The 19,494-nt window shown below is 43.7% G+C and overlaps 1 protein-coding gene and 1 long non-coding RNA gene across 3 annotated transcripts in view; one reads left to right on the forward strand and one right to left on the reverse strand.

Moving 5' to 3' along the window:
• LOC129639754 (cancer/testis antigen 47A-like) overlaps window positions 1–19,494 on the reverse strand; it is a 35,049-nt gene that overhangs the window by 1,466 nt on the left and 14,089 nt on the right. Inside the window, exons 1-2 of one of the 2 annotated variants that reach the window (XM_055564986.1) lie at window positions 1,180–1,846; window positions 183–324 (exon numbers count right to left, since the gene is read on the reverse strand). In XM_055564986.1, the coding sequence (XP_055420961.1) occupies window positions 183–324; window positions 1,180–1,846 (809 nt within the window). Of the gene's footprint in view, window positions 1–182; window positions 325–1,179; window positions 1,847–19,494 lie in introns of those variants that run through there. The other variant, XM_055564985.1, reaches the window with a different exon arrangement.
• Window positions 14,386–19,494, forward strand: part of LOC129639765 (uncharacterized) — a 315,100-nt gene continuing 309,991 nt past the window's right edge. Inside the window, exons 1-2 of the long non-coding RNA XR_008708585.1 lie at window positions 14,386–14,591; window positions 18,298–18,422. This is a non-coding gene — a long non-coding RNA (uncharacterized LOC129639765). The remainder of the gene's footprint in view (window positions 14,592–18,297; window positions 18,423–19,494) is intronic.

A 19,494-nucleotide genomic window follows, 5' to 3' on the forward strand; every position in this document is an offset into this window, starting at 1 on the left:
TTCACTTCATGCTCTTTATATTACTGGCTGCAGAACTGTTCTATAAACATTAGGTAAATTTGAGTTGTTGAACTAATTTCAAACAAACATTTTCTTAATTTACTCCGAGAATTAAAAAGCAAAAACAAAATTGGTAAATGCCTGGGAATAGCTGGGTTATTTTCAAAGCTATACACAGATACCTGGGCTTTCTGGGCCAGTCCTTTGCTGGGTCCAGATCCTTTTCTGGTTCTTCTTGTTTCCTCTTATACTTCTTTTCTTTCCCCTCACTTTTGCTGCCCTGCGCCTCTTCTTTGGAGTTCTCATCCTGGCATTCAGCTGTTTCTTTAGAGAGGAATAATAGACTTTGGGACCAGACATTCACAGAAAAAACAAATCCCAACTGATAAGGAATGGCAGGATGTCCAGTACTCTACCCTTAGGAGAAGCAGGAGGACAGAAGCAACTAAGAAAAGAGTAACTGGGGGCCTTCCTTCTGGCAGATGCAACACTTCCATGGCCCTCACTTTGCTGCTGCTTGATCATTTTCACAATGACATTATTTCTTCTTTTCTAGTAAATCTGTCACCCTGTGCTACTGATGACTTGTGGTCCAGGATCAGAATCCTCTGGGTCTGATGCATTCTGGATGTTTTGGCCAGAACTTTCTCGCCAAAATATGCTTCACCTCAATAACAAATTCTATGGGGAAGCTCCTGAGTTCCTCAATCCCCTGAATACTTCATTTTGACCAAGTGCTCCTGTATGAGTTCATAATGTTTTGGGATAAACTCTCCAAGAATCTTGACATTCTTAAAAGCTATGAACCAAATATGAGGTCTGCCATTTGCTTGTTCTCTTCCATGTCCTCTCAAGCTCCCTCTCGAACACCTGCTTCCACTGACCTTCACGTGTGGGCTCATAACTGGCACTGATCATCTCAGACCTCTTACCGGGGTTGGTAGAGGGCAGCTTATTTTCCCCCCAAACCAAAGAAATTGTTATGGAGTTGGGCTTCTACTGGGCCCCTCTGGCCTTTGATTCAAGGAGGCCCTGACTCCCGGCCTCCCCTTCTGAGGTACCCAGCCCTCCCCGCCGTCTGAGCCTGCCCCCTCCTCGGGATCCCTGGTCCCCAGACCCGGCCTGCAGCTGCCAGTGTTTCTGTCCCTCCCAACTCCCCCCCGCCCCTCGAATGCTCACTCTCAGGGGTGGCCGGCTCCTGTGGCATCTCCCACAAGCTGTGCTCCTCAGACTCCTTGGTGGCCGTCTCCCATAAAGAGGCCTCCTCGGCCTCCTCCGCCGCCTCCTGGGCTTCCTCTGCCTGTTCCGCCTCCTGAGCCAGGGCTTCCTGCGCCGGTCCCCCCGCTGGCCCCTCCCCCGGTCCATCTGAGTGCACCTGGACCTCAGAGAACCGAGCCACAGTGGCTGAGCCGAGGTTGGACAAGCGCGGCCGGGTCTGGTGCCGGACCGACCCGTGGTCGTCCTCTGGCGGGACTAGGATGTGGTTTTTGTACATACGGTTCAGAATCGGGTACCTCTGACTCAGGACCGTTAAGCGGGAGCGGGTCATGGAGAAGTGTTGCGAGTCCACCATGAGGTTCACGCCCTGCGCCTGCACCTCTTCCTCCCCCTCCTCGGCCGTCTCGATGTCCGAGTCTTCCTCAGAGTTCCCACCCTCCAGGGCCGCCTCCCTCGGGCCTCCTGAGGCCCCCACGTCTCCACCCGCCTCAGCCTCAGGCATGGAGTCACCCCTGCGAGGCTCGGAGTTGTGGTCCACACCGTCGCGGGCTCCGGCCTGGGCCCCCGCCGCACCTGCAGGGCCTTCCTGCCCGCCAGGGGCCAGATCTCCATCCCCCGTGGTAGACATGGCAGCCGCCAGTTACCTCAGCCGGGCGGGGGACGATGGCAATGGCGCAGGTGGTGGCACCCGAAGTGGCTGCCCTGAGAGGAGGCTGAGGGAAGTGAGATGGACCGAGGCAGTCACGGAAGGGACCACAGAGGAGACCCCACGGCCGGGAGGGTAGACGGCCAATGGCGGAAGCGTCCGACGGAAGTCGGGCCTCAGGCAGTGGAGCCAGGCCACAGTCGAGGGGCGGGGCCTGTTGACGCGGAACAGTTGACGGTGGCCTGTGACCCCTCGTCACGAGCTTTGGGCTCATTTGCTGACAAACAAGGATTGACGTGCTCTGTGTCCAATGAACGGCCAAGGCCCTTGGTTGTCAAATTGCTCACAATTGCCTACTTGTTCTTTGACGCGCTAGGGTTCTGACATGTGTGGAGGTCTTCTAGGCTTGTGTCCTTTATGTAATTGTGCAGGAAAGTATTTATGAAGGCATCCTGGGCCATGTGAACTGAGAGAAATTTCCCACCTGGGAATTTCCACCTGGTAATGGCTCATGTGAATAGAGACAGGGTCATAAAAATGTTGTGTATCTCAGATGTTAGCAGTACTAAAAACCTCCGCAGAAGAGAAAGAGAATTTGGACAATTTACCTTAGTTAAAAATAGTTGGAAAAGAGTAGACAAATTGAAATGAATGCAGTCAGAACTGAAGGTTGAGAAGTGTTGGAGAAGTTAGGAGCTAGAAGGTGTATAATGAACCCAGACAAATTCACTTAACGCTTTGAAGACTGAATAAAAAAAGAGAGGTTTCTTTAAAGGATCAGGTCATCTCCTAAGTGCTAAGCATGACAGACGTTAAAAGGGCCACCTTCCTAGGATGTTTCAGAGGCAACAGTCCCGGACTTTTTATTGATCTCAAGATCCACTTAGTCCAGACCCCAAGTGTAATTTTGAAAATTATACAGAAATTAACTGCTTTTACAGTCATTCTGTAAAAAAAGTTTTGTAGTACTACAAATGTTTTTTGAAAAAGACATAGCCAATTACATCTGGATGTTACATTTAGGAAAAATACTAATAAGTCTCATAATTGTAAAGAGGGGATTTTTTTTCCCCTTTCATTCAGTTCAGTTCCAACCGAATGTCAGTGTTTTTATTTTTCCTCTGTCTCACCTCGGGAATGGAGCATGGTGTTGCTGTAAACCATTGGTTTAAATTCGGAAGGTAATGTCAGTAATCTCTAATCCAAAATTCTCATTATAAAGACAGCAAAAAAGAGGCAGAATCCCAATCTGAGGTCTGAGTTGGTTTAACATTTGCCGCCCTAAGTGATCCTGAAACAGTTACTTATCATTTCTAGGCCTCAGTTTTATCATCTGTATAGGTGGTGTTCAATGAAAATATGTGTGAGGTAGATGGAAGAAGATGGAATTATATTTAGGATACTCAGCTTTTGTTGAAAATGTGTTTTTAGTTTGATTTTGCCTTCTAAGTATGCAGTTTTTCTTTTTTATGTCGTAAAATCTAATAATATTTTCTTTTTTCTTGGTTTTAACATCATAAATGTGTACATCTTTTCTCATCCAGAAATGAATTTTATACTTTTTGGAGATCTTCAGAATGTTTACATTTCACTCCTTAATTTGGAATCAATAATGGCTCACAGTGTTAAGATTAAAATCTCAGTTGATTTTTAAACAGCTCACCTATAATACCATTTGTCATGCATGAATTCCCCTCTGTAAGGATGTGTGGGCTTCCGGGGTGGCGCTAGTGGTAAAGAACCTGCCTGCCAATGCAGGAGATGTAAGAGACCCGGATTTGATCCCTGGGTTGGGAAGATTCCGTGGAGGAGGGCATGGCACTCCCTTCCAGTAGTCTTGCCTGGAGAATTCTAAGCACAGAGGAACCTGGGGGGCTAAAGTCCATAGGGTCACACAGAGTCAGACACAACTGAAGCAACTTAGCATGCACACACATAAGGATGTGTGGCCAAGTCCCCTTTAGCATTTTCTATAAAGACAGAAGAGATGCAAGAGAAACACACATTCTCTTAGCATTTCAGGGCTGGAAAGGCCTTTAGATATGGAATCTAAGACCATTCTTTTTAAAGTAATTAACCTCCAATTAAAATAAATAAATTTAATAAAATCTACACACAAACAAAAAAAATTTTAAAAATAAAAAAAATAATATTGGGAAACGAAGGTTTAGAGCTGCTAACTGGCATCCCCAAAGTCATGCCAGTTAGTAGAAGAGCCACGACTAGGACCAATCTCCTGATCTTTAATCTGGAATTGAAACATACTTCACACATCAGCTTTGGCCATCTTCTTTCCTATTGGACTTGTCTTAGAACAGTGTGCTAGAACATGAACATCAGACATGGTAACTCTTAGATCATATTGAAGGGAGACAAGACAGGACCAAAAAGAAGGTCATACATGACTAAACATCCCCCTCTCTTGGCTAAAATGAATGTCTACAACTTCTTGACCAATTACATCTTTATTCTGGGTCTAGTCTCCTCTCCCTAAAGGGAAGATTTACTCAAATACCAATCAGAGAATTGCCTCAGCTATGTAAAGACATCTAATCTAGAGCAAACCCCTGTTTCCTTGAAGGAAAAACTTCCGCAAAGAACTCATCCAAACCCCAGCCTCTGTAACAGGTTCTTTCTGCTACTTTGGAAGGCATCACATGGTTCCCCCATGATGTGTGTTCTCCCTTACTGCAATGAATAGTGAACTGAACTCACTCAACTACAGGCATGTTTCTGTGATCTTTGGCTGGAGGACACTGACGGTGTAAAACATTTCCATCTTTACACTGTAATGCATGAACTCACACAAGTGAGTCAAAAGGCATTGAAAGATTTTTCTCAGAAAAGGCTTCTCAGAGGAGGGAGGTGTTGGACCCAAAAGATGGGCAACAGGCCCGAACTAAGGACAATGAAGACAGGATGTTGGCTCTGTGTGGCCCTTGTTAAAATGGGCTTGTAAACCCCAGCGGGTCCCTGGCTGTAAAAAAGCCTGCGGCCTTCCCTGTGGCTCAGACAGTAAAGTGTCTGTCTGCAGTGTGGGAGACCCAGATTCGATCCCTGGGTTGGGAAGATCCCCTGGAGAAAGGAATGGCAACCCACTCCAGTACTCTTGCCTAGAAAATCCCATGGACAGAGGAGCCTAGTAGGCTACAGCCCATGGGGCTGCAAAGAGTCAGACATGACTTCACTTTCACTTTCATTTTCACTTCAGGAATAGGAAGGTCCGTCTAGTCAAAGCTATGGTTTTTCCAGTAGTCATATATAGATGTGAGAGTCGGACCATAAGGAAAGCTGAGCACCAAAGAATTGATGCTTTTGAACCTTGGGATTGGAGAAGACTCTTGAGAGTCCCTTGGACTGCAAGGAGATCAAACCAGTCAATCCTAAGGGAAATCAGTCCTGAATATTCATTGGAAGGACTGATGTTGAAGCTGAAACTCCAATACTTTGGCCACATGATGTGAAGAAATGACTCATTGGAAAAGACTGGGGAAGATGCTGGGAAAGGTTGAAGGCAGGAGAAGATGGGGATGACAGAGGATGAGATGGTTGGATGGCATCACCGACTCAATAGACATGAGTCTGAGTAAACTCCAGGATTTGGTGATGGACAGGGAAGCTTGGTGTGCTGCAGTCCATGGGGTCACAAAAAATCGGATATAAGTGAAAAACTGAACTGAACTGAGGGGTAGGAAGAGGAGCCAGATGTTGTTTCTGGCCAGAGGGCAGACCTGGGTGATGTGATGGAGGTCCTGGGGTGAGGAAGGTGCTTAATTAGGGCACTCCCATTTCCTAACCCATGCTGTGACAGGACTGCCTCCATTCTTCTTTAGCAGAGAAGCCCATACTCCCAGGTAGACGTGGTTTTTTTCCCCTATAAGAAGTTGCGACCCCATTGACTGTAGCCCACCAGGCTCCTCTGTCTATGGGATTTTCGAGGCGAGACTACTGGAGCGGGTTACCCTTCCTTTCTGCAGGGGATCTTCCCGACCCAGGGATCGAATCCGGGTCTCCTAATTTTTACCATCTGAGCCACCAGGGAAGTTGCCCCACCCATGAAACCAGAGTATTAATGCTTTCTTTGTTTCCTCCTATCTCTGTACATTCTTTTCTTCAGAACTTTTAACAAGACCATCACTATTCACTGTAGAGGACATAGCATGTTACCAAACAAAGCAAACAAAACAAGAGAAATCATAGGAGTGTCTTTCCAGGTCAGGAACAACTAGTCTGTCCACTTGAAGCTACAGGACAAACACTCCAGCCCCTAGTCATTTAAGCATTCACTGAGCACATGTAAGCACCTACTATATACCTGGAATTATGTTCGGACTTGGGGACTCAGGTATCTAAGACCCATGGCTTGTTCTGGTTTACGATCTAAAGGGCTAGACAGACACTTGGGCAATGACGACTCACTCTGTCCAGTGCTGTGACAAGGATGAGCACAAGTGTTAAGGAAGCATGGGAGAGTGGATGATTAGCTATGGCCAGTAGATGGAGGGGGTGGGCTGGTGCCTGGGAAAGTGCTCAAGAGGGGGCATTTCAGGGGGTCCTGAAGCTAGGAGTTCAAGTGGCAGTAAAAAGGCAGGGGCAAGGAGGTTCCTGTAGGTAAAGGAAGCAGCATGGAGAGTGGCAGAGATGTGTTGGTGTGCAGCTAGCCAGGGAGCAAAATGGCAGGAGTGTAGAGCAGAGTGGCAGCTGGGCCTTTAAAGTAGATAGGGCCGTGAAGGCTCCAGTAAAGACTTTGCCCTTGGCCCTGAAAAGGAGGTTGGCCTCCAAAGCAAAACACCATTGAGATGATGGTAGAGCTAGCAGAAGAGTTTTGGTGCATTTAGGAATGAGTTGAGTCAAGCAAAGTTCTGCTGAGGCCCTCCAAGGTCTTTCTGGCAAGTTTTAGGATCCCACGCTTTTCTTCTTTATAAAAATAATACATATTCTTTGTACAACAGATTAATAAACCATATAAGACTAAAGAGGGAATCAAAAATTCACACATATCTTGCCCATACAAATGAAGAAGATAATAATAGAAATATAAGCAAAAGACAGGGGTAGATAAATCATAGATAAATACAAATGATTTTTAAACATATGGACTTATTATGCTCAAACAATTCAAATTAAAATTATATTGAGGTAATGATAATGATTAGCATTTATTAAGTACTTATAGGTTGGACACTATTTTAAACACATAGATTATGTTATTTACTCCTTGCAAGAGCGTTATGATGTGAGTACTGTTATTATCCATCTTTTGCAAATAAGGAAACCAAAACACAGAGATGTTTAGCAACATTCTCAAGGATACACAGCCAGTAAGGAACAGAGCCTGGATTGAGAAGATAAAAATCGCCCTTAATCTCACTATTTAGAAATGATCACTCTGCTATTTAGCAAATAGTTCAGTTTCATTTTTCTGAGTTGGGAAGACACTCTGATTGTTAATTCTTCTCTTTGATTAGAGAATCCCAGTCTCCAACCCTTAAATAATAGGAAGTTGGCTGTTGATTGCAAACAGATATTCTTGATCATGTCACGTTTTCTGTCCCTTTGTTGTTAAAAGCCGTGTGGCTTAGGGTAAACTTTCCCATGGTCCTTAGTTTCATCTTAACAAAGAGAATAATTACCACCCCACAGGGTTTTTGTGAATATTTAACATGATAACATACAATGAGCATTATCAGAATTAAGGGTTATTAGTGAGGTTTGTCTGGGTTTTTTCAACTTCTAAGCACGCCCTTTTTATTCAGAGGAAGCAGAATTTTAATTTGGTCCTCTTGTCCACACTCAATCAGTAATTCCCTGCCTCTGTACAGAAGAAATGCCCCCCCCCTTTTATGTTCTTAGTAATTTTCATGGGAATCTTCCTCCCAAATGGTCCTATGGCTGCTTCCTCCTTGGAATTCAGATTAGTTTTTTTTTTTTAATTTTTTAAAATTTATTTATTTTACTTGAAGGCTAATTACTTTACAATATTGTATTGGTTTTGCCATACATTGACATGAATCCACCATGGGTGTGGAATTCAGGTTTTAGTCAAAGAACACTCACAGGGGATCATTGCTGACTACAAATTGTCACCCAGTGCCACCCTCAAACACTCTTATATTACCACCGTTTCTATTTCCTTCAGAGCTTTCAACTTTTCCCATTTAATACGTTTTATCTTTGTTTTTATTACTCCTGTCCTAACTCCCCAGCCTCCCCGCGCACCACCAAGAGTTAAGTGCCGCAAAGCAGAGCTTATTGTCTGTTTTCTTCTCTATGTCCCCCAAACACCTAGAATGATATCTGGAACGGAGTAAATACTCAGACATTTATTTATTTACTTTAAAGATTTATTTATGTATGCCTGCACTGGGTCTTCATTGCTGCACAGGTTTTTCTATAGTTGCAGCAAGCAGGGTCTAGTCTCTAGTTGCAGGGTGCAGGCTTCTCACTGTGGAGGCTTCTCTTGTTGTGGAGCATGGCTCTAGGCATGTGGGCTCAGTAATGGCTCCCGGACTCTAGAACACAGGTTTCCTGGACCAGTAATTGAACCCACATCCCCTGCATTGGCTAGCGGATTCTTTACCCCTGAGCCACCCAGGAGGCCCCTTAAACATTTGTTAAATGACTATAAACAACTTGCTTCCTCTATATTGGTTAATTGTACAAGTTACAAAGTCAAATGCTACTATGTGTAGGATCACATTTATGAAATTGGAGAGCCCCCAGTGGGTGAGATTAAAGTTGAGCCTTGAATGTTGGTAAAGTTTGGGTAATTTCTCTCTATACCAGTACATCTCATATTGCCGGAGGGATGGTAAAAAATCTGCCTGCAATGCTGGAGACCCAGGTTCAATCGCTGGCTTGGGAAGATCCCCTGGAGGAGGAAATAGCAACCCACTCCAGTCTTCTTGCTGGGAGAATGTCATGGACCGAGGAGCCTGGTGGGCTACAGTCCATGAGGTTGCAAAGAGTCAGACATGACTGAGTGACTAACACACACACATAAGTATCTTTAGATTGAGGGGGACAAGTTCATAGGAAAAAAAAAAGTCTTTCAATTTGGTCATTAAAATATATATAAGATGGCAGAGAATTGCATCAGTGTTAATGTTTGTTTGCTTTGTGGTTAGCTCATTCTAAATTTCAACTTTTGGAGGTCAGAGAGTTTACACATTAAATTGCTGTGTCTTTACATAGTGTAAGTTAAAAATCCTCTAAAATTTTCTTCCCCTACTTTGCCACAGGGTCTGAAATTGCCTATCCTAGCATCATTTCATAGGCCCTTTCAGAGACAAGTACATTGTATGTTAACTTGGAATCACATCCTTCCTGAAAATACTATTATTTTTGTATCATTAGCCAGGTATTACATGAGGCAGGGTCTTGAGGAATTGGGACAGGAACCTTGAGAGCAGATGAGTAGAGGAACGAAGAAAAGATCTGGGGGCATGGGGTGCTCCCAGGGAAAGGAGGCCTATCTGGGGAGTGACAGTGACCCTGATTCTAGGTGCTGGGGGATGATGGTGGAATTGAGGAGGACAGCAGGGGCCACTGCTTGAGAGTTAACAGGATGTTGCTGAAAAAAGAGGTAAAGGATCTAGGGATGCAAGTCTTGTTCCACTTTCATAGCGTTGCCTCAGGTCAACTTGTCTCTGGAGGTATTTGGTACTTTAGGACAGAAAGGTGAAGAAGATTCTTTGAGGTTCCATACAGTGAGGGTCTTGAGATGGGATGTAGGGAGGCTGCTTGTGAAGTATGCTATTGTAGCACACCGGAGAAGCAGTCTGCTAATGCCATCCTGAATGGGTGTCTAAGTGACCTTAACTATTTGTAGAACGAGGCCTTCCCACCAAACTCCCTTTCTCTGATGAACTACCTTTCACCCACTTTCTTACCCCAATTCTAGAGATTAGGCACATTTAAAGGCACACATAAGACTATAGGTATGAGCACTAATAGAAACTTCCTTGGGTCCCAGGTAACCTCTTCTGAGTTTAAGAAATAAAACAGTAGAAACGGAGTTGGAGGTCTGCACATCCTTTCCTCAAATGGTAACTGGTGTCATGAGTTTGGTGTTTCATTCCCATGTACTTTGCCTACATTGTTGGGAAATGAAAGAGGTTGTTAAATATAAACTTATATCCCAGAGTACATAGCATTTTTGGCATGTTTTAAAACTTTATATCAATGGCGTCACCGGATCTATGTTCTTCTGTCATTAGTTTTGCCTTACACTTTTCTCTACTACCTCCAGGAAATCATTATCCTCAGAGGGGTGTGTGACTCAAGCTCCAAGGAGTTCTAGTCTCCTCTCCAGAGGAGCCCTTGGTGTCCTAGTCCCTTTACCCACCACACTTGGGAGCCAGTGACTTCAGGTTGGTCTTAGATGGAGGTGAGCCTCTTCCTCTGTTGTCTTAGCCAAAGTGCAGGGCTGGGCTCACTTGCACTAGTGACCTCCTGGACCATTACCCTGGGAGCCCCACTTTGAAAACCACTACTCTAGAGCAGGAGACAGAGAATGAGATGGTTGTGTGGCATCACTGACTCGATGGACATAAGTTTGAGCAAGCTCTGGGAGTTGGTGATGGACAAGGAGGCCTGGCGTGCTGCAGTTCACGGCGTTGCAAAGAGTCAGACCCGACTGAGCGACTGAACTGACTGACTGACTCTAGAGCAGGCATCCCCAACCTCTGGGATCTAGTGCCTCATGATCTGAGGTGGAGCTGATGTAATAACAATAGAAATAAAGTGCACAATGAATGTAATGCACCTGAATCATCCCCAAACCATCCCCCTCCTCCCTGGTCCGTGGAAAAATTGTCTCCCTTGAAACTTATCTCTGGTGCCAAAAACGTGGGGGACCACAGCTCTAGAGCATCTTTTGCCCCTTGATATTTTAGCCTTCTTTCAACGAAATAATCTGATACAAGTTTACCAAAAGGTGAACAGGTAGCATTCCTAGAAGGTAGAGTGCTACAAAACTGCTCTGCTAAGTATAAAATGAAGACAAGTCTTGATTAACACCCCAGCGATGAATCACTTGTCTCTAAATTTCTTTTGATTTAAACATCTGTGCAAAGATCCTCAAATAAGCTGACCGTTATTGAAGGTGGCTTTACTGGAACCCTTAACCATGCACATGGTTCGGTTAAAACTGCATTGTGTACTAGTGAGTACAAGAGACTTCATTTCTACTGCACAATGATGAAGGCACAAGTCAAGTAAGCTAACTTGAAAACTTCTTCAATTGGTTTCTCAGGAAGGCTTTCTAAACCTCTCTTAGTTTGCAGTAAGGATTCTGATATTCTACAGCTGTAGGTGTATCCCTATGACAAAAGTACTTCACGAGAACCAAACTATGGATGTTCAAGGATGCAGTAAATTATGTATCTGGCAGAAAAGTGGAGACCATTATCATTCTAAGAAGAAAGCACTGGTTTTAAAACCTTTTAAAAGCTGCTTATTAGCTACCTAGAAACTTTTTTAAAAGAAGGTATAAGCAGTGCAGCGTATGTTTAAGCTATTCTCTAATGATATTTAATGCCCTTGGCTCACTGCAGCTTGCATTCAACAAAGTCGTGTTTATTTTAGGGTTCTTCTTCCTCTTCTGGTTAATCATTTTCTTCCTCTTGCTTTCCTCCTTCTCTCTTGATTCTTCGCCTGTGTCATCATCATCATTCTGTGTGTCTTGTCCTGTTGAGTAAAATACTGATCTTGTACACTCATGAAAGAAGAACTGCAATTGATCTTCAGGAATTTTACCTGTACAAACCCCACTTAATATTGTAAATTTAGGAATTTCCAGAGTACAAAAGTAGCTGAAGTATGAGTCCTTGAAAGTTGTTTTGTACCCTATTCCAGGAGTTCCATTTCCTTTGCTATCCTGTTCCTTAATGCATTCTGAGTGACATTCTTCTTCCAATGTATTTAGCACCCAATGCAGCCTATAACTTGTGGTCCGTGAGAACAGAAGGATCAAAATCATCCAGGTATGACTTTATTAGATATGTTTCAGTCAACACCTCATTTGAGAAATAGTCACTGGATTCAGAGAAGTTCAACTGTGAAATTCGTAGGCTCTCCAGCATCTGAGAAGTTGCGGACAAGTATTTCAGGTGCTCTAAAATAGGCTCATGGGCTTTCTGAATCATATTTCTGAGCAATTCTGCATTCTTCAAAACTTTCATGCCAAGATAAAGAATTCTTTCAGGGTGGCTTTTACCGTCAGACGTTTCCTCAAGTTTTCTTTTTTGATTTCCTCAACAACTGCCTCCGCAGTACCTGGTTTCCATTTATTTTCGTCATCTGTAAGCTCATTAGATGATTTTGTATCTCTTATCATACAGGTTGATAGAGGCATACTTTCTCTCAGTATCATGAATCACTTTATGGTGTTTAGATTTTGTTTTTGCCTGTTCTAACTGGAATTTTCTTTAGGCATTAAGTTGCTTAACGATATTAATCAAGTCCTGAAAACAGCTTACACATGCTACAAGTGAAGCAGCACATCTTTCTTGGGAAGCCTGAGGAATTTGCCTCCCCTCAACAGTTTTTTCTTCTTTCCTGTTCTCAACAGCATGGTGCCCCTCAATTGTGGCACATTGCAGTCTCCATGCCACCGACTCTGTGACAGAAAACAGTCTCCTGCACACAGCTTAAGGGTCTTTTGCTTTCCCACCTCAGGGCCTTTATGTTTCGCCGGTGAACGACAGGGCCAAGTGGCTCAAGTGTCCTCTATCATCTCATTAAGATACACAGGCAGGAGGGTGTGGGTGGGGAAAGATGGTGGGCAGCCCAAGGCACCGTAGTCTGTCTTTCTGGCCCCTTGAGGTGGGATCCCTCCACTGACTTTCAAGAGCTGCCTCCCCCTAATTAAAGTAAATGTTAAAAGTCTTCAACCCTCCCTTGGACACGACTGCCGTCTTCCCCTCCTCCCCTTTCATCCTTCACAGCACAGGCTCTGGTTGGGCCAGTAGAGCTGGTTTTATGTCACTTTCATCCAACATAATACCTGCTCAATAGCTCTGGCTGGGAAGTAGGGGCAGAGGTGAGAGCCAACAGCGAAGGTGGCCTCAGTGGTGCTGCTGTGGTGAGGGGGCTGCTGGGCTAGGTTGGGTGTGGGGCCAGGGGGCTGCTGGGGTGAGCGGGCTGCAGGGCCAGGGGGCTGCTGGGCCAGGTGGGTGTGGGGCCAGGGGGCTGCTGGGGTGAGGGGGCTGCGGGGCCAGGGGACTGCTGGCGTGAGGAGGCTGCGGGGCTGGGGCCTGCTACAGAGGGTGCTGGGCTTTGGCCTAGGTGATAGCCGCCCCTGCTGGGTGACCAGGATTTGGCAAGGATGGCCGAGGAACAGAGCCCCTTCCCGGGATGGAAAGTCTGGTGGCCTCAACACAGGGCAGGACCTCACTGTCAGGCCAGGACCTCACTGTCAGGCTAGGAGATTCCCTCCGTGTCACCTGGCCTTGAGCTGGCATTGAAATCTGACCAAGGCCAGGGCACGTTGAACCGGGTGCAGCCAGGCTCAGGGAAGGTTGGCCCCTGCAGTTCCCTCCAGCACGTTTGGTCCTGGGGGCCTCTAAGCCTAAGAGAATTTGATGCAAAAAGGTGATTGGCAGGCCATCTCTTCCTTGTTCCTCTTCCTGCCCCCCGTCCACTTTGCTTGTTTTGAAGAGGGGCTTATTGGTCCTCACTCTAAGCAGACCCCAGGAAGAGCGACTGGTTTAGGAGTACCAGCATGCCATATGCAAGTGAATTCAGACAGGGAGCTTATACTCTTGCCTGGAAAATCCCATGGATGGAGGAGCATGGTAGGCTGCAGTCCATGGGGTCGCTAAGAGTCGGACACGACTGAGCGACTTCACTTTCACTTTTCACTTTCATGCATTGGAGAAGGAAATGGCAACCCACTCCACTATTCTTGCCTGGAGAATCCCAGGGAGGGCGGAGCCTGGTGGGCTGCCGTCTATGGGGTCGCACAGAGTTGGACACGACTGAAGTGACTTAGCAGGTGTAAATTACCAAGGGGGAGGGGGGAGGGGCATTTATTCCCACTGTTACAAACTGCAATTAAACTTTTCCTTTGTATACCACTCTTTGGTCCTAGGTTAAGAGTAGTGTGATTTTGTGCCAAATGGCCTGGAGATCAATGCTCAGACATTCCCGAAAATGTCTAGAAGGGCCCTTAGACATCCTGGAATCCAGCGGTTTTCCAAACTTCGGTGCACATAGGAAGCACCTAGAGGGCTGGTGGGACCAACAGATTGCTGGGCCCATCCCAGTGGTGAGGATTCTGGATCTGGGGAGACCTGAGAGTTTGCATTGCCAAGGACTTCTCATGTGAGGTTCACGCTGCTGGTCTGGCCACTGCACTTCATTCCAACGTCTTCATTTCATAGATGGATCAGCTGAGACAGAACCCCAGCTGGGTTCCAGAATTGGCATTAACGCTTACCAGGTGTTGACTTTGCAATCTGATTTAGCTGTTCTGAGCCTGCGTTTTCTCATCCACAAAATTAGGTAAGAGCCTCGGTCATTCCTACCCTGGGTTCAGTCTGCAGGTGGCTGCTATTGGGCAGTTACTCAGGCTTTTAGTAACAGCCCTCTGGTTTGGTGTGGCGCTGTCACGCGGTTCTCAGGTCCGTGAGCTTCCACAGCTTCCCTCTGGTTCCTGGGTCGGGTTTAGGCCCTGCCTTTCCTGTGTGGAGCACCGAGAGATGACGATGCTCTCAGGTGGAGGGTAGGACATAAAGCTTTGTTCTTTTTGCTGTGGTTTTCTCATTTTGCAGGTGCCTCTTCTGTTTGCTTACATTGCTAAGAATATTGGTTTTCTTTTCTGATGTAGAAAGTTTCCCAATGTTTTCCCTTTCTGTTTCCTTCATATCCTTTGAATTTAAAAATTCTTTACCATCTGATCATAAGGCTATTCAAGGATATATTTTCTTATTTTCCTTGTGATTTTTTATGTTGTATACCCTCATCCCTCTGGAGTTATTTTGACATGTGTTATAAAGTTTGGATCTTGGTTGAGTTTCCTTTCTTTGTAAATGGCTAAACTCGGGCATCATTTGTTGAGTAATCCCTTTCCTCTCTTTGGATGTCTGGCTGTGCATTCTTAGCACTCTAAGAATGTAGAATAGGTGGGAGTGAGATTTTTGTTGAAGCCCCTTTTTTCCAGATGGGGAAGTTGAGGCCCAGAGCAGCTAACTGGTTTTCCTAAGGTCATGTTAGTGAATGGAGAAGCTCTGACTTCTTTTGTGTGTGTGTGTGTTTATTTTTGGCCGTGCCGAGGCTTCATTGCTGTGCTCGGGCTTTCTCTAGTTGGGGTGAGCAGTGGCTCTTCTTGTTGCAGAGCATGGGCTCTAGAGTGCAGGTTCAGTAGTTGTTGCCTGTGGGCTTCATTGCTCCTTGACATGTGGAACCTTTTCGGAGTGGGAATGGAACCCGTGGACCCTGCACTGGCAGGAGGATTCTTAACGACTGAGCCACCAGGAAAGTCCAGATCTCTGTGACCTCTAATCTGAGTTTGAGATATATAGGTCTGCTTGTCTGTCTAGCTCCAGGGACATTTGACAGGGGCAGGTTAGCTAACTGGCCACAAAGTAAATGAGCATGACCTAGGGTCTCTGAGAGGTAGAGACCAGCCTTCCTCAGCCAGCCCAGAGAAACCGGGAAATATGTACTGCACACCTATGTTCAAACTGCCCTGGTGGTTCAGTGGTAAAGAATCTGCCTGCAGTGCAGGAGATGCGGGCGATGTGCAGGAGATTCAGGTTCAATTCCTGGGTTGGGAAAATCCCCTGGAAGTGAAAATGGCAACCCACTCCAGCCTTCTTGCCTGGAGAATCCCATGGACGGAGGGGCCTGGTGGGCTACAGTCCATGAGGTCAGAAAGAGTTGGACACGACTGGGCACACACGCATTCAGTTACCTTTTCTGTGCTGGTGGTGGTTGTGAGAATATTTAAGATCCGCTCTCTCAGCAACTTTGAAGAAGGATACAACATAGTATTGTTAACTATAGTCACCATACTGAATATTAGATCCCCTGAACTTGTTCATCTTATAGTTGGAAGTTTGTATCCTTTGAACAACATCTCCTCGTTTCCCGTCCCTGGCAGCCACCATTCTACTCTCTATTTCTGTGAGTTTGGCTTGTTTTTAGATCCACATATAAGTGAGATCATACAGTGTCTGTCTTTCTCTGACTTATTTCACTTAGCATAATGCCTTCATGGTTTATCCATGTTGTCATGACAGTCAGGATTTCCTCTTTTTTTATGACCAAATGTTTCATTGTGTATATATGTATATACATTTACACACACGTTTTCTTTATCCATTCGTGCACAGGCACTTTGATTGTTTGCATGTCTTGGCTATTGTGAATAATGTTGCAATGAACAAGGGGCTGCAGATATTTCTTTCAGGTAGTTATTAAATTTTCTTTGGCTATATGTCCAGAAGTGGGATTTCTGGATCCTATGGTAGTTTTATTTTTAATATTTTGGAGGAAACCTTATGCAATTTTACATAGTGCCTGTACTAAGTTACATTCCCACCAACCGTGTACAAGGGTTCTCTTTCCTTTAATATCCTTGCCAACACTTCTTTTGTCTTTTGGATAATAGTCATTTGAACAGAATTGTATGAGTTCCTATATTAACCGTTTCTCAGATAGATGATTTGAAAATATTTTCTCCCGCTCCATAGATTGCCTTTTCATTTTGTTGTTTCCTTGGCTGTGCATGAGCTTTTTTATTTGATGTAGTCTCACTTGTCTATTTTTGCATTTGCTTGCTGTACTTCTAGTGTCATATCCCAACAGTTTTATGCCAAATCCTAAGTCAAGAAGCTTGTTGTAGAAAGTTGTGTTTTCTTCCAGAAGTTTTATGGTTTCAGGTCTTAAATTTAAGTCTTTAACACATTTCAAGTGAATTTTTGTGAGTGCTCTAAGATAGGAGTCCAATTTTATTCTTATGGGGATAACTCGTTTTACCCAATACCATTTATTGAAGAGTCTTTGCCCACTAAATATTCTTGGCTCCCTTGTGAAATATTAGTTGACCGATTATGCATGGGCTTATTTCTGAGCTCTTGATTCTGTTCCATTGTTCCATGCTGTTTCAAATACTATACTTGGTAATATAGTTTGAGATCAGAAAGTGTGATCTCTCCAGCTTTGTTGTTCATTCTCAGGATTGTTTGGGTATTGGAGTCTTTTGTGGTTCCACACAAATTGTAGATTGCTTTTTCTATTCTGTGAAAAGATGTCATTGGAATTTTGATAGGAATTGCATTGCATGTGTAATTGGCTTTGGGTAGTATGGACGTTTTAACAATATTCTTTTTATACAGGAAATGGGGATATCTTTATGTCTTCTTCAATGTCTGTCCTCAGTGTCTTATTGTTTTGGTGTATAGATCTTTTGACGTGCTTGGTTAAATGTATTTCTAAGTATTTTACTGTGTTTGCTGTATTATAAATTAGATTATTTTCATTATTTCTTTTTAAGATACTTTGTCCTTAATGTATAGAAATGCAACTGATTTTTGTATGTTGATCATAGGTCTTGCAAATTTACCAAATTCACTGAGGAGTTCTAAATTTTTTAATGCAGTCTTTAGGTTTTCTGTATATAAGATCATGTCATCCTCAAATGGACAATTTAACTTCGTCCTTTCTGATTTTGATGTCTTTTATTTTCCTTGCCTACTTTCTCTGAGACTTGAGTACAATCCTGAATAGGAGTGGTGAAAGTGGGCCCCCTTATCTTGTTTCTGTTCTTCGAGGAAAAGCTTTCAATTTTTCTGCATTGAGGATGATGTTAGCTGTGGGCTTATTGCAGATGGCCTTCATTATGTTGAAGTATGTGGCTTAGAACCTAATTTGCTGAGATTTTTTTTTTAATCATGAAAGGATGTTGAATTTTGTCAAATTCTTTTTTTCCCCCACCTGTTGAGATGATCATATGATTTTATCTTTCATTCTATTAATGTGACATTTACTAATTTGTATATTTTGAACCTTCCTTGCATCCCAGGGGTAAATCCCTCTTGATTGTGTGCTATGGAATTCAATGTGATAGTGTTTTGTTGAGAAATTTTGCATCTACCTTTATTAGGAATATTGGTTCATAATTTCTTATAATATCCTTATCTGCTTTTGGTATCAGAGCAATGCTGGTCTCATAAAATAGGTCTGGGAGTGTTCCCCCCTCTTTGAATTTTTGGTAGTTGAGAAGGATTGGCATTCATTCTTTAAATGTTTGGTAAAATTCACCAGGGAAGCCATCTGGAATCTCATCTTGGAATTTTATGTGTTGGGAGTTTTTTGATTACCCATTCAGTCTCCTTATTTGTTACTGTTCTGTTCAGATTTTCAGTATCTTCATGATTCAGTCTTGGTAGGTTGTATGATTCCAGTCATTGATCCATTTCTTCTAGGTTATCCGATTTGCTGGTGTGTAATTGTTCATGCTGCTGCTGCTCAGTCTCTTCAGTCGTGTCCGACTCTGTGCGACCCCATAGATGGCAGCCCACCAGGCTCCTCCATCCATGGGATTTTCCAGGTAAGAGGACTGGAGTGGGGTGCCATCGCCTTCTCCGGTAATTGTTCATAGTTATTCCTTAAAATCCTTTGTATTTGTGTGGTATCATTTATAATGGTTCCTTCTCATTTATAATTTTGCATCTTCTCTTACTTTTCATGACAGGTTCTAACTATAAGTTTTTCAATTTTGATTATCTTTTCAAAGAACCAACTTTTAGTTTCATTGATCTTTTTTCTCTTTTCATGTTCTCTATTTCATTTATTTACACATCTTTATTTCCATGTTTCTCTTAACTTTGGGCTCATTTTTTTTCTAGTTCCTTGAGGTATAATGTGTGGTGGTTTGAGATCTTTTTCTAAAATTAATGTAGGCACTTTTTACTATAAACTTTCTTCTTTAAAATGTTTTTGCTGCATAAATTATATGTTTCTATTTTTATTTGTTTCAATACATTGTTTTTATTTCCCTTTGATTTCTTTGACCCATTAGGTGTTGAGGAGTGCACTATTTAGTTTCCATGTATTTGTGAATTTTCCAATCTTCTTCCTATATTTGATTCCTAGTTTTATAACAATTCAGTCCAAAAAGATACTTGATAACATTTCAATTTTCTTCCATTTGATGAGACTTGTTTTGTCTCTTTGGGATAACTATTACCATTTAACAGTTGTTGTCTTAACTTGCCTAGGTCTTGACTGTCTACATATGGCTTTCCCATCTTGTTTTGAATCCTCACCACTGCCTATGAGATTTCTGCTTTCAGGAAAGGGCTGTGATGCTGGATACATTGTTGCAGATTTACGTATAAAGCGGTAACCCGGGGACAATGCGCTTTAGAAGAGAGGATGCAAGAATGTTTTCTTGGAGTTATTAAGAGGTCATGTTCCTTGACAAAGGAAAAGCGTCTCTAATGTAAAAGTCCCGATGATTTAGTCCAAAGATTGTGGACTGTGTGCTTCGTTAAATGTCTCACTTTTTCATTGCTACTCCATGCGTTGTAAAGACTAGTTTCCCAATCAGTCCACTACCCCTTAAATCACCTTCCCTGTGTCCCTGGGGGACCCTAGTGCCTGTGAATTGGGTAATAGTA

Source organism: Bubalus kerabau, chromosome X (assembly GCF_029407905.1).
Source record: "Bubalus kerabau isolate K-KA32 ecotype Philippines breed swamp buffalo chromosome X, PCC_UOA_SB_1v2, whole genome shotgun sequence".
Classification (NCBI taxonomy): domain Eukaryota; kingdom Metazoa; phylum Chordata; class Mammalia; order Artiodactyla; family Bovidae; genus Bubalus; species Bubalus kerabau.